This window comes from Taurulus bubalis (assembly GCF_910589615.1).
Source record: "Taurulus bubalis genome assembly, chromosome: 6".
Taxonomy (NCBI): Eukaryota; Metazoa; Chordata; class Actinopteri; order Perciformes; family Cottidae; genus Taurulus; species Taurulus bubalis.
In genome coordinates this window covers 28,305,750-28,332,099 of record NC_136594.1, presented here as the reverse complement: position 1 = coordinate 28,332,099, position 26,350 = coordinate 28,305,750, and the positions used below count along the sequence as shown (strand labels likewise).

Sequence of the window (26,350 nt, the reverse complement as noted above, 5' to 3'; positions counted from 1 at the left end):
TTTTCCCAGTAGCTGTCCATATGTTCATTCAGGTTGGAAGTAACATTAAAAGTGCCATGGTATTGATCCTCTGTGCCAGGGGCGTCGTTGGGCGTCGTTAGGCTGAAGCCCCCCCTAAAATGTTTTTCAGCCTCCCCAAATAATTTGGCTTGAAAAAGAAAATCTTTTTTATTTTTTTATTTTTTTGGTGATAAAGTTATCACCAAAAAATTAAAAAAAATTAAAGTTAAAATTCATAAAGTCATAAAATTAAACTATTGTTTCTCACATGGACAAGTTAGTTATAACTCTAATGCCGTGTTCACACCGGACGCGACGCGAATTTGCGGCGCGACCAGTTTACATGTAAAGTCAATCCACAGACGCGCTGCGGCGCGAATTTGTGAATGTGCGGCGAGTTAGACGCGTTGGAGGCGGCGCGAACAGAACGTTTGACCTGGGGCGAACAAAGCGAAGGACGCGGCGCGAATTCGCGTGAGTTGAATTATCCCAACTCTGGCGGAGAAATCGCGTGACGCAAAGTTGCGGCAGCCAATCAGCGTTGAGAATCAGCGTTGAGAATCAGCGTTGAGAAGCTCCGCCCGTCACCACCGCCGTCTCCCCGTTTCTGAATGAAACTGCTGCTGCTCCGCTGAACCAGCGCTGACAGCGGCTTGATTGAGACGCTGTTGTGGGACTACGGATAATAGTATGAACCCAGACACCATGGAGTTTGATGTTCCGACATATGTGGAGTTTACACAAAAAGTATAAAGCAGAACTGGTGGTTATTTCCATGGTGGATGGCATAATCGGTATCGTTTTACGGAGATACGCGAGATGCTGTTCCTGGAGGAGTCGGTTAAATTCACCGAGCTGTGTGCGGCTACGGATGATGTTATGGACCAAATACGAGGGCGTTTCATGTACCGACATGTTTGGGACTTCCACAACAAGTATAAAGCAGAACTAGTGGTTATTTATTCCATGGTCGATAGCGGAAATGAAAGCTTCGTCGCTTGTCTCTCACAGAGGCAAGCAACAGAGCTAAGCCACGCCCCTTTGGTCGCGCCGCAAATTCGCGTTTGGTGTGAACACCCTCTTTCTACTCGCGCGAGTAAACTTCCGCGGTGGATGCGGCGCCGCAAATTTGCGTCGCGTCCGGTGTGTGTCCCCCTTTCCTTGAATCCTAGAAACGCCCCTGCTCTGTGCTATGATTCAGTTGGTGAGGAGAGCTTTTATATTCAACCTTTTTTTCTTTTTTTAAGTGTTCATTGTGCTTTCAGCCCCTCATTCCCTCAATGTGTAGTCTCACAATGTATCTACCGGTCTATCTACAACAGTTATGAGATTCAAGCCCTCAATTCTTTATCAAAAGTAGTAGTGAAGGAACTTACTAAAGATAAAGAACACAACTGCATTCCGTCCAGATGTGAAAGTGCTTGTTACAGGTTTCACACTTTTACATCACAGGGATCTCTGCTCTGCTTCCGCTCCGGATCAGTCGTGCACGTCCCTCATTGGTTGCGAGGGCAGCAACAGATGACGCAACCCGGAAAATAAATGATCTGTTCCTGTGGGTTGTTGTGTTGTGCACCAGCAGTAACGTTAGGTGTAACTGATGTTTGACGCTTCCGCTTCAGTCACAACTCAAGAAGACCAGAATGGCTCGGCGTGACGTTATAGTTGTGTTGCAGTTGTTGTTGTTGGGACACGTCAAGAGTTGGGATGACGGTAAGTAACCTCATTGCTGAACCTCTGTTTCAGTAATATTTTAATTAATAATTGATAGTTGATAGTAGTGTGAATGTAACAACGTAACACTGCGCATGCGCGCCGACCAGAGCGCACAACTTCCGCAAACAGCTTTTCAACCAAATCAAATGTAATATGTTCATTAAATAGTTTACAGACTAGTCTAATGTACATTCGTCTATTCGTAATGCTAGCGGGATTTTATATATAATATAGTATATAGTATATATACGTGTGTGTGTGTGTGTGTGTGTGTGTGTGTGTATATATATATATATATATATATATATATATATATATATATATATATATATATATATATATATATATATATATTTGCAGGGCTCTCAAGTTTTTAAGACAGGTAAGAGTGACATCTCTCTCTCTCTTTCTCTATCTCTATCTCTCTCCTACGTTTTTCTGATTGGCTATTCGTGTAGCCCATTTCTTTTTTTTGATTGGCTGATGAGTGGCACCTCGCGGCAGAGCTCCAGGAGATTCGGGGGAGACGTGCTTGATTCCCCCATGGTGAGGGCAGCGCGACCAGGTCATGTTTGCGCGCTGCGGCACATTAAATAGCCTAGAGTTTTTTTCAGCGTGAGAAATACGATGTGTGGCGGGAGGGCGTGACTTAAGACCGAAATGCGTGACAGTCACGCTCAATGCGTGACACTTGAGAGCCCTGTATTTGTAATGTGACGTATGACATGATGGAAACCAGTCGTTTTCTCCTCTCCCACTGCAGGCAGCGTGCTGCTGCGTGACGTCCAGGCATTGACTCTGTACAAGGATCGATACGCCATAGCGAGGCGCTCCAGCCCAGTGCCTCAGCTCCAGTGTGTTGGAGGCTCCGCGGGATGCCAGGCCTTCGTCCCAGAAGTGGTTCAATGTCAGAACAAAGGCTGGGACGGAGTGGACGTACAGGTGAGGGAGGAGGGTCTGCTGGGCAGCAAGGAGACGAGGTTATGGAGTATAACATTTGGGCTAAAGCAAAAGATATCTTTCTCGATTAATAATGTGGTACAGAATGTAATCAAATTGTGAAAAGTTACCGTCACACTTCCCAAAATCCAAGTTGATGTTTTGATATAGCTAAATTTACTCGACCGGCATTCTAAAACCCAAAGAAGTTAATGAAAATCAAAAAAATAAACTTTTTTGAACTTTTTTGTAAAAGAACTACAGCCTGCAGACAACCATAGATTGAATATGTTTTTTAAATGGACTGCGGTGAAAAAGGTGGAAGAAAATAAACTAGAAAAGTTTGTGTAGTTATTTTGACAGAAAATTAGTTTTCTATGACACATGGGGTTTTCTGGTCGAGGACATTGATCTTCTTTAAGTGTAACTGGTTGACAACTACACATTCACTACTGTTCGGCCTTTTGCTTATAATTTTGTGTATATGCCCACAATCCAAAACGTTTGGCCACCCCTGACTGATAATCCTGATATATGGGCCTCAATATCAATGTATATGTCAACCGAAAAGTAATGAGAAATAGTGTACTAACATTAGCTGTATTTGCTGATGGAAGCCAGTGAAGGAACTTGTCCTTGCATCAGTCATGGTGCTGCTCATTCAGACTTTCATTCTAGTTTCCCCCAACGCAGATAGGTGTAAACTGAGGTATACTTGTAATAGAACTCATATCTGCTGTTTATAGAGTAAGCATTTGTGTGTAATTGTTTAAAGAACCCTCATCCTTTGTGTATTTGAATATGAGAATATGTATTGAATGATGCGGTCACCCCCCACAGTGGGAGTGTAAGACTGATATGGACAACGGCTTCCGGTTTGGTCGCATTGAGGTGAGCTGTGAGGGCTACAGCCACCCTGCTGACGCCCTCATCCTGAAGGGCTCCTGCGGGCTGGAGTACACACTCGAGCTGACTGAAGAGGGCCGGAGGACATCACAAGGCCGCGGGGGTTCCCAAGGTGGATCCAAGGGATTTGGAGGTAAGAGGACGGATGATGTGAAATTAATGAGATTTAATCTTCATACAAAGACTAGATATTTAGAAACATGCGATTTCTTTTCTTCTCTCTCTGAGGTCTCGGTGGCTATGCCTCTAGTTTCTTCAGCGCATTCTCTGGAAACCAGCACCAGCGCCATCAGCCCAGCCAGCAGAGCCATCAGAGCCCCGACCCCTCAGGCAGCGGGGACTCAGGAGGTCTGCTGGTGGTCGGCGTGCTGCTGCTCTTGGCGTACGGCGTCTACAAGCTGTTCCTCAGTGGGAACACGGCCCCGTGGGGGCCGACTGAGGGACAGGCAGGTTACCCCGGCGATCATCACCATGGCTCCACCGCAGGACCGCCGCCCCCGGGATTCAAACCGGACTTCACAGGTAGCTGATGCAGATAGAAAAAAGTGAGGATAGAGTAACAATAGATGTTTTGCTTTGCACTGCTCCTTGGAAAACGCTCCTTAAAAGTAACACAAGGAGAATGTGCAGGATTGTTATGCTTTCTTTTATTGTGGAAATAGCTGAATAAGCGCTCTTCGCAATAAGCGAATAAGTAGTATGAATACAGATTCTAACTACCTTGCTGAAATTTTGAATCTGTTCTTGTGTTAAGGCAACACACCTGGTGCCAACCCAAGCTACGGTTTCTACAGCGGCTACACTCAAAGACAACAGTACCCAGGAGGCCAAGCCCGTCCTGGCACAGGCGGTGGCTTCTGGACCGGCATGGGAACAGGAGGGGTGCTGGGATATCTCTTTGGTCGTCAGAGGTCTGTAAAGAGAGAGAAATGAGTAAAACATTTAAATACATGACTTGTATTGGCAAAGCAGGAATTCTTCCACTGCTACTCTATTCAGAGCGTTCTGGTTATTTGTGCTGTGTGTGTTTTACAGAAGCCAGCCCTACAACTATGACCACTTCGCTTCCAGCAGCAGCAGCAGACGCCCTGCTGCTGGAGCCCCATCTTCCTCTGGGATGCGCACTGCTTCAGGTAGGACTGCCTAAAGTGGACCACCAAAAAAAGGGACGGCTTTTGACTGTCTTTATGTCAGATATGTCCGATTCTTAGCTTGTTCTCGTATGGTTAGTTGCAGAGGGGCCCGAGTTCTTTTGGAGTGTTCACATGCATATGTGAACACTCCAAAAGAAATGCAAAGAAATGCCGACTAATCACTCTGAGTAAGTTAGAAGGGCTGAAAGGAAAACACCCTTAATATCTCATTGACTTTTTTTCCTTTTAGATTGTTTGTCGACCATTCAGTGATGTTATTCATGTCACCCACCCCTAATGAATATTATATTGAGTCTATTATATTATTGAGAAAAAAACAAAACATTTTAAGCATTAATCAGAGCAGTACATACAGAACATACAGTTTAAGAAGTTTTCTTTGGGGAATGCAATGAGTTTATAATGAATGTCTCAGTAGCATCCAGAGACATGCTGGCGGTGCAGCTGGCTGACTAACATCTTTGTTTGCCAGGTTTTGGAGGAACCAAGAGAAGATAAAAGTTGTGGAGGTGGACAGTTAATGGATGAAACTAAGAACATTAAAAGACGGGCTCGGTGTTGGCTGGATGGACGGTCAAATGGGACAAAAGCACCATTTCACCATTTCATTTAATCAATGTTTTCATGCAGTCTGTTTGGGTAAAATAGCAGTCCATGTTTTCTCTCTGCAGTCTTTTTTCTAAGGACTTGTTGACATGATATTTATGAAAACTGTAGCACCTTTTGCATTCACATAAAATAAAAGGCAGATATAGGAAAGAGTATGCACACACCAGAGGCAAGAATCATGACAAATTACTGAACCCGTAAAGGTTTGTTTTTCTTCACATTTATCATTCTTTATGTGCTCCTTTGCCTTCATTTAATGAACTAAGTTAAAACATGTATAGCATTTTGAACATTTTAAGTGTTTTATTAAGATACCATATTGTTTTGATGTATGACATTCTGGTAACTAGCTAATAAAAATAATAAAAAAAGGTCTGCTTTTTGTTCTCATTCTCAAAAGTAAAAGCACATGAATTCTGAACTATTAAGTATTAACATGTGTATACGTTGTCAATAGTGCATCAGGCATGAAAACGGGTCAGGGGTGAGAAGGATATTACCCCTCTAGGGGGGTCCGGGGGCATGCTCCCCCATAAGAAAAATTTAAATATTCCATATTTTAAAGCATCAATCTGATGCATTTTGAGATGCTTTTTTTGCCAACCTGGGGAGAGCTGGAGAAACTTAACTTCAGCCATGAGTCAAAAATTATTATGGCCTCCTTACTAAGTATTATGCAAGCCATTTCATGCCAGCCTGTCACTGGGTCTAACATTTACAGTCAGACCTGCAAACTCATAAGGGGTGAAAAAGGTGACACCAGCGGGGCGGGGAGGGGCAGTGACGGGCGAGTCAGAGCCGAACAGCGTCACTCGTCGAGAAGCTGACAAACTATGATCATTATGGGTTTTAATTCTTCTTTTGTCAATACCCAAGTGTACATATACTGTACACACACACACACACACACACGACCGTTCAAAAGTTTGGGGTCGCCCAGACAAATGTTCAGTTTCTTCGCAATTTCTCGCATGGAAAAGTCTTCATTTCTAAGAACAAGAACAGACTGGCGAGTTTCACATGAAAGTTCTCTTTTTCTGGCCATTTTGAGAGTATAATGGAACCCACACATGTGATGCTATGCATAGGAAAGCCAGTTGTAAAGCTTCTCTCACCAGCATAACTGTTTTAAGCTGTGCTAACATAATTGCACAAGGGTTTTCTAATCATCCATTAGTCTTCTATGTGATGAGCAAACACAATGTACCATTAGAACACTGAGTGATAGTTGCTGGAAATGGGCCTCTATACTCCTATGTAGATATTTCATTAACAACCCGACGTTTCCACCTAGAATAGTAATTTACCACATTAACAATGTATAGTGTATTACTGATTAATGTAATGTTATCTAAAAAAAACAGTGCTTTTCTTTGAAAAATAAGGAAATTTCTAAGTGACCCCAAACTTTTGAACGGTAGTGTGTGTGTGTGTGTATATACATATTGTAGACTTAATACTTATAATATGCAATACTGCTATACTATACTGAATATTGTTTTGCTACTACTACATTTCACTTCATAATATTACACGTATATGCCACAATATGTAGAATGTACCAGCCTTTTTATTTTATTTTTATTTTAACCATATTATGTCATACTGTTATACCACTTTACTTTGAGGAGACATCACTGTTAGTCTAGAACACTGAATAATGTTTCCACCAGTAAACCTGAACATGCACATCTCTCTCTCTCTGTGACAGCGATTATAACCGCATAACTCTATAGATTATAATTAACTAGAGGATACACTTTTTCCTACACGTAGATCTTAAACCCTTAAATATAAACAGTAGCCCGACCACCCTACGGAGGAAACTCATTTCGTTTTTTTTATTAAACTAAAAGTTGGATAAAATCTCCATTGTCCTCTCCTTATATGTAGTGAGGTGTCTGTAGGCAGAACTGCAGCGCCGCTGACTCGCCGCTCTCCTGTCTGACGTCACACGCTGCCACGGACTCTGCGCTGCCAGTAATCTCACTCGCTGTCTCTCCAACAACGTTAGCTAACGTGTTAGCAAGCTGACTAGTTTGCTATTATTAAACTGGTGGGAGGGAAATGAAGCTGTAGACATCTTAACGCTGATTGGCCAAGACTCGCGACGTCAAAGATCTTTTGTTGCTAAGATGATCACGACCTCAGTTTTTTTCTGTGTCCCACTCCAATCTCAGAAACGGCGGACAGTTGACGCCCCCCCCCCCCTCCCCAAGACAAAAACTCTTCGGATCTACACCATTCACGTAGGTTACCTATTTTGGTTTCAAAACGGCGAATTTCGCCGAAAGGTGAGGGATTTTCATGTCTGTGCATGCATAAAACAACGTTTTTATCAAACGTTTGGAGCAGGAAGACACGCCCACCTTCACTAACGTCAGTGAGCAACACAATGAATATAACGTAACAACAATCGCTCGGGTGAAAACCACCTGACGTTAGTGTGCTAGGGTTAAATAAATAGTTTCTGTTATAACTGCATGACAGCAATGCAGCCAATCAAAACCCTCCACCTTCAACCATGTGATTTTGAAACCCGGAATATAAACAACAGCTCCAACTTTGACCCCAGTCTCTCAGAAAACCTTCCAGCGTTTAGAGCGTCAGTCATTCCATGTTGTGTTGTCTAGAAGCAGGCATGAAGTCGGCTCTGCTCCACGTGTCGGTGCCCTTTGTGCTGTGCGTCGCCTGGGCGAACACCAGCCTGTTCGACGGCGTCCAGGTGGACTTGTCTTCTGAGCATTACGCAGAGCAAAGGGTTGCTGGCCTGCCGGGTTTCCTGGCGATGCCCTGCAACTGCCTGGTGAACCTGGCGTACTCCTGCATGGGGCTGTACTGGCTGCTGCGGCCCGGCGGCGGCCCGGAGACGTCGCGGAGCCGCTACATGAGAGAGGTGTTCGCGCTCATGGCGGTCCTGTACGGACCCGTGCAGTGGACGCGCCTGGCGCTGCTGCGGCGCGCGCCCGCCGTGCTCGACCAGTGGTTCACCTTGCCGATCTTCGCGTGGGTTCCGGTGTGGATCGGCTTCATCGAACGCGGGCCAGCGAAGTGGAGCGCGCCACACGCGGCAGCGCACGTGCTGTCCTCGATCCTCAGCTACGGGCTGGCGCTGGTGCACGAGCGCGGCTTCGAGTTGACGCTGGGCTGTCACGTGGCCCTCGCGGTCTACAAGGGGGTTCGCGTGCAGCTCGCTCACGGAGATTCTCGCACGCGGCGATATCTCGTTCTGGCGGTGCTGTCATGCGCGGGATTTGTGGTACTGAAGCTGCTGGACCACTGTCTCGCTCGGTACCGGCTGTTCCAGCGGCTCACCGGACACTTCTGGTCCAAAGTGTGCGACGTGATGCAGTTCCATTTCAGCTTCTGCTTCCTGAGCGCGCTGCCGCGGAGCGCTGCGCGCCGCGCGCAGGAGTGAGCGACCGGGCCGAGGAGAGAAGTAGTGGAGAGACGCGTTCACAGTGTGATTTGACTCTCAGGCCTGATTATAGCACCAACATCATATGTGCTAATGCCTTGATACACATAGTGTAGTTGTCCAATTATTCACATAGCAAGAAAAAAGAGGAAGAAAACCAAAATCACAGATTGGGTCCAACATGGCACAGTGTAGAACAAAGAAACACAGAACAACAAAAAAGAGTGAAAGTAAATATTCCCACAAGCCCAAAGACCACATGTCTTGATAGCCTGCTCAATTTAATGAAAGCTGTGATGTGTAATGTTAGATTGTAATCGAAATGCAAATGGTGCATTTAAACTTGAAATCCATTCACCCATCTGACCTCTTTTCATTTTCTATTAAAAACAAATGTCTTCTTGTATTTGCACGAATGGATTCAGAAGATCTGACATCTGGGAAGCTCTTCCACATCTTGGCCCCACACACTTTAAGGATAAAGATCCAAAAGACTTATTTGTTGACTCTTCCTGCTATAGAAATTAGCTGAGTCTTAAGTGCACTCACACACTTGTAACTACTCTGGTGCCCAGAGCCATATACACATTTAACCATAAACCATGATTTACAATGTGTTGTGCTGAATTGAGCTATTTCTTGTGATAAATGAACTTGTGTTGTACAAACATACAGATTGTACAGACACAACTATTGTTCCGGGCAATGTGGCGAGGGCTTGGAGACATTCTGCCCTTCAAGTTGGGGAAAAAGAATAAAAGACTTGACTTGAATGAATAAAATATTTGAAAAATCTAAATATTTAACACAAATTCACGGGATGTGCACTGAGGGAAGTTGAACTCTTTCGATATGTAATCTATGGTTTATGATTTCAACTTTTAGTTGAGTTATCACAACAAAACCAAAATGTAGCAATTAGAATATGTATTTCTTTACTTTCAACATGCCGAAAAGAAATGACTCGATATATATTAAAAGGATTACTAAGTTGGAAAAATAAAAACATGCCAGTAACACATACTGACCTTAGATAAATGCAGCTGTTTGTGAGATGTCTCATTGTTGAGTTCCTGATATTTCAGGGGAATAGTTGTGGAACACGTCATTTCTCGTGATCGAAGTGAGGACCGGCTCTGCCGATGGTCTCCTTCTGGTCCATAGCAGTGCCAGGCCCGCCTCCCGGAAATTCTGATTGGAGCAGTAAATAAGAGGGTTCAGACTACAGTCCAGGTATGACATTACTGATGACAGTGTCCTTAACCAATCAGGTGCCGGGGACAGGTCCATCCTACCCAGCAGGATCAGCTGATGGAGAGAAAGAAACAAAGAATGTGTTCATCTGTGGCTTTTATGTGTGAACATGCAGATACAAAAGCTCTTGAGAGAGTGCATGTCTCACCTCAGACCCAACGAAGGGGGTGTAGCAGAGCATGTAGGAGGCAACCAGCAGAGGACTGACTGCTGACAGATCTGCCTCCTCATCACTGACACAAAGGGGGGACAAGATGGAGAGAATGTGTACCCAGCATGCCTTTGGTGGTGTAACCGTTAATACACACAGTGTACATAACGCACTACTAATGCACATGTCCTGTGTATCTCAAGAGCTCGTACTCAACACTGACAATACATTGCTAAGTGTGAAGTCGACCGGCTGAACAGTTGTTGACAGTCCTTCCATTTTTGTTAGATTGACATAGAATTTCTCTTTTGACTTCTCCTTTCTCAGCGTACTAATTTAAACTTCATGCATTTTATTCACATGTCTGTATTAAAGTAGTGGGAATAGAGGCTTTCTGGTAAACCCGCCTCCCCGAACCCCAGGGATCAGTCTCAAACCAAGGCGTTCTAACTTGTCAACGTTGTCAGGTCTGCAGTTGGAAAATTATTTTCATTATTGATTAGTAAGATGATTGTTTATCTGATTATAGCTTTGTCTTCAAAGTGCCAGAAAAGAGTCCCAGGTGACAACTTAAAACGGCTTGTTTTATCCGACCAACGGTGCCAAACGCATTACATTTAAAAACCCTATATGACCACAAAAAGCATCCAATTCTCACAATTAATTCAAACTAATTATGACTAAAGAGTCTTTGACTTTAGCTGTGTGCAGGGAAGTGGAACTTTTTATTGGACATGACCGACATAAACAACCTCAATCTGACCAGTTTCCATCTTATATTATGTCACTTGAAATGATCTTTTCTCAGGTATTTCACCTGTTCCATCTCGAGCGGCAGCCAGTGGCACTCAGTAGAGAGCAGAAGACAATGACGAGGAAGGGGAGGAAGATACAGATGGAGAAAGCGCAGAGAATGTAAACCAACATGTCTGAGTAGCTGTTCTCCCAGAAGACAGCGCACAGCATCTCTGCAGGGTCGTACCTGAAGGAGGGAGAGGACATGATGATGAAACAACATGCTGACCCTGGAGCACCAAGTGAAAGCATTCAACAAGCGTCATACCTGATCCAGGCGTAGACAACAGGGACACTCCCAAACACCACCCCTGTTACCCAAGAAGCCGAGCAGGCCGTTACCATGACAACAAAGAGAGGACTTCTTGTGGAGGCCATGCCAATCAGCTGTTGCACGCAGAGGATAGCTGTAAAGGAAAACAGACCTGTTTCAAAGGCATTATGGGACAATTAATGGTCTATAGCGTTAATACAGCATTGTACTTCAGCTACTACTGTAGTACTAATGCAAGGACAGTAATCAAGTTCTGGTGGAGTGAAGTGGTTAGATGCTTCAGATGCTAGTGATGCTGCGTTCAGTATTAGCTTGATTCAACAATACTGTGTTGTTTAGCCTCTGTGACGGGCAGCTTGTCATCTTTTGTTTCATATTGTCTGGTGCAGAGTGAACTAGTACCTATGCTCCCGATGGAGGAGGTGATGAAAGCAAACTTGAGCAGGCTGACGACCTCACACCACGGTGACCTCTGACCTCCTGTCAGCATAGCCAACAGAGAGCCGGAGATGATGAGGAGGGAGCAGCCTTCACAACACAAGGTTCATTATCAGAAATGATGACTTCCCTCACTGAGATTATATGTCAAACTGTGACAGATGTGATTATATATATATATATATTTATATGTTTATATATATTTATAATCAAACAGGGTGGGTTTGTAAGATAGTTTTATACACCAAGAAAGTACATTACTGCATGTAATCATGTAATGCACTGGCATTGGTGTCAATGTGAATTGTACCTAGATCTGACATGGTGAGGCTGAAGAAAGGAAGCCAATAACGACAGCAGAACTGACCCCTGCACTGAAAAGAAAGACAGAAGAGGAGAAGTGAACATATGATGATATGACACAAAAATGAGAGATCACACGAAACCAAAACATTTTTACATTATTTCCCACTATGGTCCATTCTGATCTTCTGTACTTACAGACACAACTAACATGAATACCATGTCACACCAATATAAGGAACAACCATAACACCTTACCTTGACCTTGACCAGCAGAACAAGACAGTTTCCCACAACTCCCATGACCATCTCCAGTCCCAACACAACAACCAGCAGCCACTTCTCTGCCTCTGGCCACGGACGTTCCATGAACACCGTCCCATTAAACCAGTCGCTCACTGGAAGATGAGGGAAACAGAGCATATCAGAGTTTATTATAAAGTAGCCACCAGCATGCGAACAGAGGTTCAATACCAATGTCAATACTTCTTCTAACTGTAATTAGCCACCGTTTGGTGAGGGTGTTGTATGTTGTACAGGTGTTGTGAGGTGAATTTAGGATTTGAGAATTTGGGGTATGTAAATAAAGTTGACTTGACTTCTACATTTAGCACCCTAGTTAAAATATGTATGTAAACTTGTACAGCCACATTGTTAAACCTCAATCTGACAATATTTTCTGTTTGATAAAGAAAAGGACACACTTACTTTTACGGTGAGCCGTCAGTCCACAGCCTTCAACAACAGGTGTTATAGCGTAGAGCTCTAATGCAAGTGTCATCAAAAGCATTTTCAATTAAAATTCACATGCCTCATTTAACTCAACAATAATTGCTCTGACGCACGTTGTGTGTGCCTGTAATTCAGCTTCTATTACTAACTACGGCTTTCATTATCCTGTGGGTGACAATAACAACAGTACAGAAAAGAAGCTTCTATTGGAATCAGATGCAGATAATGTGTTGAGAAAAAATATTGTATAGCAGGAATATGGAGTTATTTCTCTCTAAACACCTGTGCAGTTGTATTTTAAGTTATGCCAGAATTACAACTATTAATACTTTCCACTTATATCAGTGCTTGCAGGTTTACACTGATAACCTTGTAATAAGTATAATGTCTCTTTCTAAATAATAATGAATAAACTCCCGGATAAGTAGAGTTAACTCACAGCCCATGAAGAGTGGAGAGGGAGGGAGAGGTAAAGAGACAGACAAGCAGAAAGATAGATAGTTGGAGTAGAAAGATCAGCTATGGGGAAAAGAAGTTTGTGGAACCCAAATTTTTGTGGAAGGTTTGAAATGTTGCATGTATGCTGTTTTTTATTATTGACTTCGGATTTGCAGTCATCTGGACTTAATAGTTTTCGGTTTGGCTATTGTGGGAACATTGTGTTGGATACCAACCCACGGTCTGCAGGCCTGCAACAATACTCTGATACAGTTCTTTACAGCTGTGACAGGACGGCAGACAGGGAGACAGATGGTGACAGCAATGCATGAAGTTTAGTGAGGAAGATTCATCTGTAGTGATGAGAGGATGGAGAGTTGGTGGGAAGAGGTGGTGAGAGGAAGATGATTCATTGAGGCGACTAGCCAAAAAGAAAGAGAAAGGACGCAGCCAGGTCAGGGGGAACAGAGAGTTTGTTTATTTGTTTATTAAGATCCCCATTAGCTTTTGCATTGTGATGATACATTATTGATATATTTGTAAATATCCTAATGAAAATGGATAGATCGTTGATGGCAGGGCTCTGTGGAAAAAAAGAAGAAGGGTTTGCCAAGGGACAAAAAGTGAGATTTCAATTTTCAGTGGAGAAAACCAAACGTTATGTATCTCAATCTCAGGACTGGTAATAATCTGAGATTTTATGGAAATAACTTTGAACCGAAATTGATAGATAGATAGATAGAGAGCGAGAGAGAGAGAGAGAGAGAGAGAGAGAGAGAGAGAGAGAGAGAGAGAGAGAGAGAGAGAGAGGGAGAGAGAGGGTGAAAAGTTACAATAAAATATGGGAAACAAACATACAAATAAGAGGTAAACAAGTATGTTATTAAAGCCCATGTGTTTATTAATAGAGAAAAGTTGTGCAAAGGTGTGTAACTTTGAACAAGGAACAAGTGGAGGGAAGGCAGATTGCATCCAATCACCCTCTCAGCAGAGCGGATGATACGCTGCAGTCGGCCCTTGTCCTGCAGTGCACCAGATGGTGATGGAGGTGAGGATGGACTCAATAATGGCAGTGTAGAAGTGCACCATCATGGTCTTTGGCAGGTTGAACTTCTTACCTCAGAAAGTACATCCTCTGCTGAGCCTTTTGGAGCTGATGTTTAGCTCCCATTTGAGGATTTGGGTTATGGTGGAGCCCAGGAAGCAGCAGGAATACAACATAGGAGGTATAATGACTAGATTAGGAATAGGAAACAGTAATCTGAACAGCACACTTCACATTATCTGGAAATATCCAACCAGTCTATGTGTAAGTGTTACTAGAAACTAGTTGCAGGAAACATGTAGCAGAGAAAAGGACATGAATGAAAGGATGATGGCTAACATGAGCAGAGCAAAGAGCTTCCTGCAGGGTTCTGGTAGTGGACATGAATGAAAGGATGATGGCTAACATGAGCAGAGCAAAGAGCATCCTGCAGAGTTCTGGTTGTGGACATGGCACAAGACGTTTGTTCATCTTCCCGAGGATAATTTGACTGAAAATCCGACACACCGGTCACTGTAGGAGCAAACTAAATCCAGAAGATGGCAGTAATTAAATAGTAAGGACGCAAGCGGTCGTTATTAAACCCCAAAGAAGATAAGCACGCCCATGACGCCGTGACGTTATGACGCTATGACGTTGGGGCACTTCCTGTACACGCAGGGTCCGTTCCGCAAATCGTCCGCTGTTCTGGTTTAGAAGGCCAAATAGCGACTTTTCGGTGAGTTTAAAACCATTTAAATTGATAACATGTTATTTATTACAAGGGTTATTGCGTCACATCGAATTGTTGATTAATTATATTTTCTATTTGACCTCGAAAGAAACAGAATAGCCCTTAAATCACCTCACGCGACCTTTGTGCAAAAGTCCTTGACAGTGTCTTATGTTCTGGTACTTGGCTACTGATTAACTAATACTTCGCCTTTACTTTACACAAATTAAACCCAGACTACCTGTATTGCTCACAGCACAGTTATGATGCGCTGAGTGGTCACAATATTGTGTGTTTTTAGCGAGGTACTGCTGGCTAACGTTAGCTAAACAATGTCATGCTGGCGTAAGTTAGCGCGAGTTGCGAGTTCCGTCGGGCTAAACTTAGGTCAGGAATCGCTATTTTACTTTAAGAGTTAACACCAAAATTAGGTTGCTGTGACTCAATATTAAAGTTTGTCATATAGTGAGTAAGATGAGGCTAACGTTAACAGCTGTTAAACACCAATGTAACCTCATGACAGGTAACGTCTCAGCGGGTTTAACGATAGAACCTAACGTTACAGTTACGTTAACAGTTCGCAATGGGGCTCCTACTATAGTCCAAAATGTCGCAATGTCACCGGATAGTATTTGTCAGAATCAACCTTGCGCCATTTCGGGTTATGGCAGACAATTGGGGGAACATCTCAAGTCTCTTATTTGTCCGCTCCTCGCTTAAACGAGGACACGACATCCATCTCACTTCTGTCCACCCTGATAGAGGACCCCCCTCTGTCCACCCTGATAGAGGACCCCCCCTCTGTCCACCCTGATAGAGGACCCCCCCTCTGTCCACCCTGATAGAGGACCCCCCCTCTGTCCACCCTGATAGAGGACCCCCCCCTCTGTCCACCCTGATAGAGGACCCCCCCTCTGTCCACCCTGATAGAGGACCCCCCCTCTGTCCACCCTGATAGAGGACCCCCCCTCTGTCCACCCTGATACAGGACCCCCCCCTCCGTCCACCCTGATACAGGACCCCACCCTGTTATGCCGTGTTCACACCAAAAAAGTTGCGAATTTTCGCAACGCCACTTCGCCTATATTGCGCCGCAGGTGAAAAATTCGCTCTGTGGTTAATCCGTTTTTTCGCAACCATCGCTGTGTCTTGAAAACATTTACTATTTCCTTCATCCACCAGGTAAATAACCATTAGTTCTGCTTTATACTTGTTGAGGAAGTCCCACACACGTCGGAACATCAACCACCCCCGTGTCTGGGTTCATAACATTATCCGTAGTCGCACACAGCTCGACTCCTCCAGGACGAGTGTCTGAGTTAGCGGACCAGCAGTTTGATTCAGTAACGGCGGTGATGCCGGGTGGAGCTTCTCAACGCTGATTGGCTTTCGCAACTCCGCGTCATGCGAATTATTCGCTGGAGTTGAAATATTTGAACGCCGGCGAAAAAGCGGAGTTGCGAATATTCGCAACGCCGTTTCGCCTCTATCGCGGCGCCCGGCGAAAAATCCGCTTTTTCGCAACCTAACACGGCTGTGCATTGACTTAACATGTAATCTGGACGCGCGAATATTTCCACTGTTTTGGTGTGAACATGGCATTACTCCTCCTCCTTCTCCCCGTTAAAACATTTTTGGGGTACGTGTTTCCTGTTCTGATGCCAGGGTCCCTGGACAGAGGATGTCCAATGTGTACAGATTGTAAAGCCCTCTGAGTCTTTTTTGTTTGTTTTTTGTTTTGTATTCATGACGTCAGATCAAGTCAAACTCAAATCTAACCGGCATGCATTGTGCAACGATCACTGGTGATGGATTCTGTGCAGGACTGGCTCATCTCCAACAAACCTGTTTTGGCTCTGAGGAGTGATGCGCGACAGCAGCCTTCCAGGAAGGCTCCATCACTGGCTGCAGCCTGGACATCTAAATTATGATCCATTTTGGAAAACCCGTACTCCACTTTCTGCAGGACAGCGGAGCACTTTTTACAACAGACTAAACACAGACATGAAAATCCCTCACCTTTCGGCGAAATTCGCCGTTTTGAAACCAAAATAGGTAACCTACGTGAATGGTGCAGATCCGAAGAGTTTTTGTTTTTGGGAGAGAGAGGGCGAGTCCGTGGCAGCGTGTGACGTCAGACAGGAGAGCAACGAGTCAGCGGCTCTGTTAGTTCTACCTACCGACACCTGACTACATATAAGGAGAGGACAATGGAGATTTTATCCAACTTTTATTTTAATAAAAAAACCGAAATGAGTTTTCTCATGGCCGGGCTACTGTTTATATTTAAGGGTTTAAGATCTATGTGTAGGAAAAAGTGTATCCTCTAGTTAATTATAATCTATGGAGTTATGCGGTTATAATCACTGTCACACAGAGAGAGATGTGCATGTTCAGGTTTACTGGTGGAAACATTATTCAGTGTTCTAGACTAACAGTGATGTCTCCTCAAAGTAAAGTGGTATAACAGTATGACATAATATGGTCACATAAAATAAAAAGGCTGGTACATTATACATATTATGGCATATACTTGTAATATTATGAAGTGAAATGTAGTAGTAGCAAAACAATATTCAGTATAGTATAGCAGTATTGCATATTGTAAGTATTAAGTCTACAAAAAAAAAAAAAAAGCACTGTTTTTTAGATAACATTACATTAATCAGTAATACATTATACATTGTTAATGTGGTAAATTACTATTCTAGGTGGAAACATCGGGTTGTTAATGAAATATCTACATACGAGTATAGAGGCCCATTTCCAGCAACTATCACTCAGTGTTCTAATGGTACATTGTGTTTGCTCATCACATAGAAGACTAATGGATGATTAGTAAACCCTTGTGCAATAATGTTAGCACAGCTTAAAACAGTTATGCTGGTGAGAGAAGCTTTACAACTGGCTTTCCTATGCATGGCATCACATGTGTGGGTTCCATTATACTCTCAAAATGTCCAGAAAAAGAGAACTTTCATGTGAAACTCTCCAGTCTGTTCTTGTTCTTTAGAAATGAAGACTTTTCCATGCGAGAAATTGCGAAGAAACTGAACATTTGTCTGGGCGACCCCAAACTTTTGAACGGGTGTGTGTGTGTGTGTGTGTGTGTGTGTGTGTGTGTGTGTGTGTGTGTGTGTGTGTGTGTGTGTGTGTGTGTGTGTGTGTGTGTGTGTGTGTGTGTGTATATACAGTATATGTACACTTGGGTATTGACAAAAGAAGAATTAAAACCCATAATGATCATAGTTTGTCAGCTTCTCGACGAGTGACGCTGTTCGGCTCTGACTCGCCCGTCACTGCCCCCCCCCCCCCCGCTGGTGTCACCTTTTTCACCCCTTATGAGTTTGCAGGTCTGACTGTAAATGTTAGACTCAGTGACAGGCTGGCATGAAATGGCTTGCATAATACTTAGTAAGGAGGCCATAATAATTTTTGACTCATGGCTGAAGTTAAGTTTCTCCAGCTCTCCCCAGGTTGGCAAAAAAAGCATCTCAAAATGCATCAGATTGATGCTTTAAAATATGGAATATTTTAATTTTTCTTACGGGGGAGCATGCCCCCAGACCCCCCTAGAGGGGTAATATCCTTCTCACCTTCTTCACCCCTGACCCGTTTTCATGCCTGTACACAGCTTTGTTGTCACAAGGAGAGATAAGGAGATACTTCCTGCCCACTGCAATAACATCTAGCACGCCCCCTCATTGTTCATCAGTTATTTGATTGGACGCTGGAGCAGATCAGACTGATCTGATTGTTTTTAAGGCAAATTAAATTTCCCCCGACACATTGAGCCTAGTTGATGTGTTTGTGTTGAAGAGAAAACCAAATCATATTATGGGTTATTTAGTAATGGCTTCGCAATCAGAATTTCAAAACATACAGATGTTGTAAATAAATAATACAAACGTATTCCACCAGTAGAAGTCGCTTCACATGACACTTTAGACTTAGAGGAAAGGACTTTTCATATATTTTAAAAGATGTTTCCCCTCTCCTCGCATGGTTTCCTTGCGTCTCTTCATGCATCCCTGGTGGGATGTTTTTCCTGACGGAGGTACATCTCGAGTCTGAATTGAATCTCCGAATTTCCTTACTTGTCTTTTCCCTGCATCGTAGTCCCTCCCACCAGGGATGCACGGAGAGTACATCAGCTGCAGCGTCCAATCAAATAACTGACAAATAAGAGACTTGGGATGTACCCTGGGACTATCGAAGGACTGTTTACTTTAATATGTAGAGATGCATGTTTGCTTCAAATAATTCAATTATGTTTTCATGCAGCCATTATTTGTGAACGGTTTCCATCTAGTCAGGATGCCTCCTGGACGCCTCCCATTAGAGGTTTTCCAGGCACGTCCAACTAGTGGGAGACCCCGGGGAAGACCGAGGACACGCTGGAGGGATTATATCTCCCGGCTGGCCTTGGAACGCCTCGGGATCCCCCAGAATGAGCTAGAAAGTGTTGCGGGTGAGAGGGAAGCCTGGGTCGGCCTGCTGAACCTGCTGCCACCGCGACCCGACCCCGGATAAGCGGCTGATAATGGATGGATGGATGGTTTCCTAATGGTTTCTTGTTTGGTTCCAGATTCAAAGACGTGATGGCTGCAACATTGCGTTTACTTTACTCCGTGCCAAGGCCAGGTAAGATTTCTCAGTTGTAACAGTTGTACTTAAAACAAAATACTAGTATTTCCAGTGCGATTACAATTACAAATAAAAAAAATAAGAAAGAAATAACAAACAAAACAGAACTGTTCACACAGGTGTGTCAATACGATTGACAGAATACGATGTCGGATTACAAAAACAGATCTGCCTGCTCTCAGCAGAAGACCAAACACAAGAAGATGCATCTTCTTTATAGTTGCTGTTGTTAAGCACACACACCAGGCTGTATGTCAATGGGATGTAGCATCTTAATGATATGCACTTTATCTTTTCTTTCAGGCACTTCTGTGGCCAGACAGCTTCTAGTGAGGTCCTTCAGTGTGTCCATGCAGAGGGAAGGATTCAGTAAGTACCACAACAACACACAAAACACAGCTTGATGTGTTGTATTGGAAATCAAAAGTAAGTCTCTTATGAGGTGAAAGAATCACACCCTTTCAGCTCTCAATAAATTATAGATGCAGCATTTGGTCAGAAAGACCCAATCACGGCCTTTTCCTCCGCTGTTCACTTTGCTTTGACAGCATAAACAGTCTTGCAGTACCTTTTAACTTTTCTAACTAACTATTCATAATAGTGTGTTCATTGCAAGGCACAAAAACTGAACATGTTGAAAAAGTCATATATTTAAAAAGGCATATACTACTGATAATTCCTAAACTTATTTCCATTTATTTTTGTGCAGTTATTCTTTTTCTATTGTGGCACATAACAGTGTGGTTCATTTCCTGAAAGATGTGTTTCAATGCATCATTTTTCCTGAAACCAGTTTTTGTCTCAGAGAATTTTGAAGCAGTTGACAAACAATCACATCCACACTTTCAATATTGGTTACTATAGGTTGGTAATGAAAATGTGCATGTATTTGTCTTTTCCTCTGCAAGTGAATCCACTAATTATGAAGATTCCATTAAATGGTATACATCAGGGATATGTCATACATGTACCCAATCACAACGCAGCCTGCTGTGTAACATGTATTAAAAAAAAAAAAAGCTTAGACCATCTGACCAAATGACTTGATTGATGAAAGTGATTTAATCTTTTGTGATGTATGCTGTATGGTAATCTGTTTAATCCCCTCACAGTTTACACTAACAACTCTCAACACCAGCGTATTGACCTAATTGTGTTTGTGTGTCCAGAGTATGTGAATGCCCAAGAGGTCCCCACAGATATGAAGTCCATCACAGACCGGGCTGCTCAGACGCTGCTGTGGACAGAGCTCTTCAGAGGTCAGCTGAATGTCACACATAGTATAGCACAAACTACTAATCTTGCATTTATCTTAATTTTTGCTAGTAGGCATGCCAAAGATAATGAATGCAAGCTGAATTCTATCTCATAAGGCAGGGCTCACTAACAGGCGGTCTGGTCCGGGTCCGGACGCCGTTGTCTCTGGACCAAAAACTGATAGATAATTGAGAATTGGTACACTTTCATGGATTACTTCTATTTAACCGGCGCAGCTTTTCTAGGTTCAGTGGTCCAGGAAACACACCGACCAATTGCAGGCGTTGTAAATCATCTCACTGATGCTACTCGGCCAATCACGTGTGTGTATTCCGATAAGCCCCGCCCTCGACTCGCGTGCCATATTCACACACGGGAGCGACAGGAGAGAGAGAGCGCGAATAGTTGGAAACAAGTACGTGAGTCAGAAGTTATTTCACTTGGCGCTGCAAAAAGAGAAATGTGGACCGCTTATCCAGAGCCTTGAACCAGGAATAGACAGACTCGTATATGTTTATCATTATCGCAACCAGTTCAAGAGCAGTATGTCTCATGTTCAGCGATATTAAAAGCAGCGACGTGAAGCGCCACCACGAGACACAGATCTTTAGAGCAAACGGACCGACTCGCATCCAAAATTAAGGCACAGAAAAATAAACCTAAGAGGCCAATATGATCAGAACCTTAAAGCATTAATTAACTGACCAACAATGATGTGAACAGAGAGGAGAAAGGAAAGTGGTTTAATAACAACAGATTTCTCACATTTCTCTTTTTAGATGACAAGAATATAATATCTTGGCTCTTGATTGACTTCGCTTAACACCCAAATAAACTGATTTTAAAGCTGCAGGACAATTCAGTCAAATTAATTTTCCTAAAATTAAGTATTTTATTTTAAGAGTCCCATTTTTCAAAAGCTTTCCGTTTTAAATCCAGCCTTTATTTACTTCAAATAAGAGAAGATTATGTATGTATTGTTTATAATTAATCCAGTTAAATTAGAAATCTGTAATAATAATAAATATTGTTTAGATGTTATTCAATTGAACTTTCTTTCTTTAATTTAAGTCAGTGGTGGCAGATTACATACAGACATTGGCTACTTCAATACATATGGCACAAAATCATATAGCGCAGATTTTACATTATTGTGATGTTCCTTTGCATGAGGAAACTGATGGGTCACATTCCCATACGGGTATGTGACCGCTGAGCTATTTGTTTATCCGGTGCCTTTCCTGACTGTTTCTTTTATCACTAAGTGTTGCAGTCAGATGCTTCATAAGGAGGTTATTGTATGTACACAGTAAATCGGACCAAATGGATCTCCACCACTGGAGGCTGCTGGAACATGTTCTTTGTCCATGTACTCTGTATGTCAGTTAAATAAATGTTGTTTTGTTCTCATTCAAGCATGAATGCTTGTGTTTTGATGTCAGGTCTGGGCATGACGATGAGCTACCTGTTCAGAGAGCCGGCCACCATCAACTACCCGTTTGAGAAAGGGCCACTGTCGCCCCGCTTCAGAGGAGAACACGCACTGCGCAGGTGAGGACGACCACTCAAACTATGGTATTACAGGTGGGTCCGGGGGAAATGCAGATTATTATTGTTTGAGAACTTTACATATTACAAAAGTACACTTACATAAAACTAAGTCATTAATAAATACATGACATGCCTGTACTTTCATGTAAATGTTTCTGTTACGCCGTTAACAGGTTACGCTTATGCAAGGACTAAGATTCTTGGCGACTCGCCCCATCCTACCTTCGTGAGGTCGGCTTTTCTGCTGTTGCGTCTCTCAGAACAGAATACAGATGTACGCTCAATATTGAGCATGAATTGAGAGCGTCCGTATCAAATCTACAACCCCGTTTTTGTAGTGGAAAGTAGCTCACTGCAGCCACTAATACTGATCACACTTGATGCTCACACATCTGTACTAATTTTGTTTTGTTTTGCACAGGTTGCACGTTATTGTTGTTTCGAAAAGATATCCAGTGTAAAACACGTTAATTGCAGCCACAAGAAGTAATTTTTTCCACAGATGGAATTTTATTTGCATTGTTCTACAAAGTGATTGTACATTTTGTTTTGTCTGATAGAGCAATATGGGTAACTTGAAAGTGATTGCAATTTTCTTTATTCTATTATTTTAAAAAGCACGGATGGAGGAGTCACAAAATGATCACATTTCAATCAAAATACAACATGGACCATTTTGGTGGGGCGTGAACATTTTCTTCCTCCAAATTGAGAAATGCAAATATTTGTGCGGAGATTTAACAGCTCCGGAAACCCCCTCCCCTCCAACCTTTCCACTGTCAGATTAGGGAGAGCTTCATAACCACTGTGAACCAAATAGGTTTTCTTAAAAAGGAACTAATGGGTGTAAAATGAACATTTAACAAAAAAAATCTGACAAGGTGGCAGGTAGCCGTGGTAAAGTGCTGCTGAGCAGTGCAGTTCTGTGCGAAATATATGGTAAATGGACTTGTGTATCTCTTTTCTAGTCTTGTGCCCACTCAAACTCTTTAACATTATATGTCATCATTTACACACTGATGGAGGAGCTACCATGCAGCCCATCAGGACTAACTAACATTCATACACAGCAGGCACAGTCTTGCCCAAGGACACATCCACATGGACTAGCAGAGCCAGGGATCGAACTGCTGCTTACTCTTCCGCCCTGCTGTTTTACACTTGTTGTATTTAGGAGTAGCTTCTAACAAAGCGCCGCTAATTCAAGGATAAACATTTTGCAAGCGTCTTTGAAATTCTCCAGGTGAATTACATTTGTGCAGCACTCTAGATCAAACCTAAACAAAGTCTTTGTCCTTGATGTTTCACCAGGTATCCTTCAGGAGAGGAGCGCTGCATCGCCTGCAAGCTGTGCGAAGCCATCTGCCCTGCACAGGTGTGTACACACACACACACACACACACACACACACACACACACACACACACACACACACACACACACACACACACACACACACACACACACACACACACACACACACACACACACACACACACACACACACACACACACACACACAAACTAGACGTGGCTTGATTGCGTCTTGTCTTTTTAATATCACCTGGACAAAACTACTCTGGCCATATGTATGTTTAAACCATAAGCAACTGTCTTTACTGCGAAGTAACACACAATGTATGATAAATATGCATTTAATGTCTGGTGTGAATAAATATAGCCATTTAATTTCCATCTCAATACCAGATCAGAGAAAAGTCTGAGATGCAGCTCTGTGTGTCTCTTCATCTCCAACAATGTGTGTATCCAGGCCATCACCATCGAAGCAGAGACTCGAGCTGACGGCAGCAGGAGGACGACTCGCTACGACATCGACATGACCAAATGCATCTACTGCGGCTTCTGTCAGGAGGCGTGTCCTGTGGACGCCATCGTAGAGGTGCGTGTATGGTCACTTGTGATACTAATGCTTACCGAGTATAATGATAAGTCACAACTTGTTTAGGTACTGTAGGAGGACAAATGGTGAACCAGCTCCATGGTAAAGCTCCATCGTTTGTCTGTGCTGAATGTGCTCATCTTTGCTTCTCTCCTCTCTTCCTTTTTAATCCTGCTCTGATCTCATTCTTCTCTCTTATACTCCCCTCTCCATCTGCTATCTTTCCTTCTTTCTTCAGGGTCCTAACTTTGAGTTTTCCACTGAGACCCACGAAGAACTGCTGTACAACAAGGAGAAGCTCCTCAACAATGGCGACAAGTGGGAAGCAGAGATAGCTGCCAACATACAAGCTGATTACCTCTACCGATAGAGAGAGACACACACACACACACACACACACACACACACACACACACACACACACACACACACACAGTGTACAGTTAGCACATACAAGAATAACCTCTCTGACACACACATACGTCCATACTGTACCTGCTGTAAGACGGACTCAGCTGTGGATGTGCTTCAGGGTCGGATTTGAATTTGCCAATGCATCTTCTATTTCAAATCAAACATCCCCAACACATTTCCTCTGGTTTCAGTGTCGTCCCCTTCCGATATAATGAATATACTTTGATGTGTTTCTGATTTTACCATGGCACTGTTTGGATTACATATTTATTGTAGAATGATAGCTGTCTGTGTGATGAGTGTACAGCAGTCCAGCTCCCTCAGCAGGCTCCAGTTAGTGATCATCCAGTCCCACGAGACTGTGGCATCATCAGTGCTGTTCACTGATTGCAGATAGCGTCATTCTGATGTCCCACACCAGATACATGGATTATTGTTAATATCTTGGCTGTAAGTGCAGAGTTGTATGGTCTTTGTACTGTTTCCACCCTGATTCAAGAAATAAAATTCTTGGAGAAATAATGTTGAGTGTGAAAGTTCCATAAAGTTCTTCTTCTTCAGTTTAAATGGCGGATCGCAACCAACTTGAGTAGGTGCATACCGCCACCTCCTGTACAGAGTGTGTAGATGGTGTCATCTTCCCCTATCCTATCTATACTTTTGCATATAGTGTCACATAGCATTACAATGACTATTTCCATGATCTTATCTTCTACTTTATTTAATTACATAACCGATTGATCATGACATTAATTTACTACTGAGTCGAGGCTGGGTGGAAGAGTCCTTTTGGTGGTAGTTGGGCGGGAACTGACCCGTTCGGACTCCTGCCAGGAATAGAAGTACCGTCTCCAAACTCCGTACGTCACAGAAAACAGAATCCTTCCACCTTACTGGCAGGAGGGAATATGAGAGCCTCCGTCAGCCACTTCCTGCCCACGTTCGGTATCCTGAGCCGTGAGCAGACAGTCCTCCCTTGCTCGTGCTGGACGATGCCCTCAGCTGAGGGTCAGGCACTGTCCAAAGCAGAAGTCCCACTCAATGCTTTGACAGTCAGCTGGAAGATAAAGACTCATTCTCCCCTCTCATCCTCCTCGGCTCCTACAGTTGTTCAAATGACATCATTCTTCATCCCGGTTTAACACACACTTTTGACAAAATACACACTCTTTGTTAAAATAAGAGGAACTTGAGGTTTCCACCCGTTCAGTACTTTCAGTCCGCAGAATTAAATAAAAGTATGAAATACAAAGGTTGCTAAGGTTTGTCCTTTATAAAAGCAACGAGTATTTGGTAAAGTTAAGGATTTCAGCTGAAAGGCCGATACTCCTTCATGCACAGACGAGGACAAAGCGTCCCTGCAGTGTATAAACAATTGATAGTCTGGATTAGCCAGATTCACTAGCCACAACAACCCCTTTCCCAAAACACAGTCAGTGGGCTAATTTCACAGTGCACCTGCATGTCCAGACCGGAGAGAAACCACACCGCCGTGACCAATGTGGGAAAGGTTTCAGTCTGCTGGAAGGCAACACCTGTGTGTCCACACTGGTGAGAAGCCATACTAGTGTGACCAGTGTAAAACATGATTTGCGTGGTCTCTGTCCTTAGACATCGCTGCATTGAAATAGATGGTTAGAGCTCAGACTGTTTAGGAAATTAAGAAGTTTCCACATTTACCATTTAAAGTGAGTTTC

At 43.2% G+C, this 26,350-nt stretch overlaps 4 protein-coding genes across 4 annotated transcripts; 3 read left to right on the top strand and 1 right to left on the bottom strand.

Moving 5' to 3' along the window:
* The first annotated feature begins 1,608 nt into the window (after positions 1–1,608).
* saraf (store-operated calcium entry-associated regulatory factor) lies at positions 1,609–6,126 on the top strand. The gene is made up of 7 exons (XM_079220035.1): positions 1,609–1,713; positions 2,480–2,658; positions 3,496–3,694; positions 3,790–4,083; positions 4,316–4,472; positions 4,597–4,694; positions 5,188–6,126. Exons 1-7 carry the CDS (start codon positions 1,644–1,646, stop codon positions 5,211–5,213), a joined length of 1,023 nt encoding a protein of 340 aa, XP_079076161.1. The 5' UTR covers positions 1,609–1,643; the 3' UTR covers positions 5,214–6,126.
* Positions 6,127–7,965: 1,839 nt separating this feature from the next.
* On the top strand, positions 7,966–9,569 carry tmem187 (transmembrane protein 187; the record flags this gene model as incomplete). Its single annotated transcript, XM_079219420.1, has 1 exon — positions 7,966–9,569. One exon carries the CDS (start codon positions 7,966–7,968, stop codon positions 8,740–8,742), a length of 777 nt encoding a protein of 258 aa, XP_079075546.1. The 3' UTR covers positions 8,743–9,569.
* A 232-nt stretch (positions 9,570–9,801) lies between these two features.
* On the bottom strand, positions 9,802–14,216 carry LOC306737538 (parapinopsin; the record flags this gene model as incomplete). Its single annotated transcript, XM_079219271.1, has 9 exons — positions 9,802–10,050; positions 10,145–10,229; positions 10,965–11,129; positions 11,211–11,349; positions 11,619–11,744; positions 11,965–12,028; positions 12,216–12,355; positions 13,364–13,410; positions 14,161–14,216. The coding sequence occupies 9 exons, from the start codon at positions 14,214–14,216 to the stop codon at positions 9,802–9,804; spliced, it is 1,071 nt and encodes a 356-aa protein (XP_079075397.1).
* A 604-nt stretch (positions 14,217–14,820) lies between these two features.
* ndufs8a (NADH:ubiquinone oxidoreductase core subunit S8a) lies at positions 14,821–25,169 on the top strand. The gene is made up of 8 exons (XM_079220312.1): positions 14,821–14,890; positions 19,473–19,528; positions 19,835–19,900; positions 20,701–20,790; positions 22,231–22,339; positions 23,651–23,714; positions 24,111–24,239; positions 24,478–25,169. Exons 2-8 carry the CDS (start codon positions 19,486–19,488, stop codon positions 24,607–24,609), a joined length of 633 nt encoding a protein of 210 aa, XP_079076438.1. The 5' UTR covers positions 14,821–14,890; positions 19,473–19,485; the 3' UTR covers positions 24,610–25,169.
* The last annotated feature ends 1,181 nt before the right edge of the window (positions 25,170–26,350 follow it).

Bases quoted from the DNA above. Each gene is read 5' to 3' on its own strand.
- saraf (XM_079220035.1), top strand. From the start codon at position 1,644: ATGGCTCGGCGTGACGTTATAGTTGTGTTGCAGTTGTTGTTGTTGGGA. The intron at 2,659-3,495 runs GTGAGGGAGGAG...CACCCCCCACAG, and splicing joins GGGACGGAGTGGACGTACAG to TGGGAGTGTAAGACTGATAT. The intron at 4,473-4,596 runs GTCTGTAAAGAG...TGTGTTTTACAG, and splicing joins TATCTCTTTGGTCGTCAGAG to AAGCCAGCCCTACAACTATG.
- ndufs8a (XM_079220312.1), top strand. From the start codon at position 19,486: ATGGCTGCAACATTGCGTTTACTTTACTCCGTGCCAAGGCCAG. The intron at 19,901-20,700 runs GTAAGTACCACA...TTGTGTGTCCAG, and splicing joins CATGCAGAGGGAAGGATTCA to AGTATGTGAATGCCCAAGAG. The intron at 20,791-22,230 runs GTCAGCTGAATG...TTTTGATGTCAG, and splicing joins GTGGACAGAGCTCTTCAGAG to GTCTGGGCATGACGATGAGC.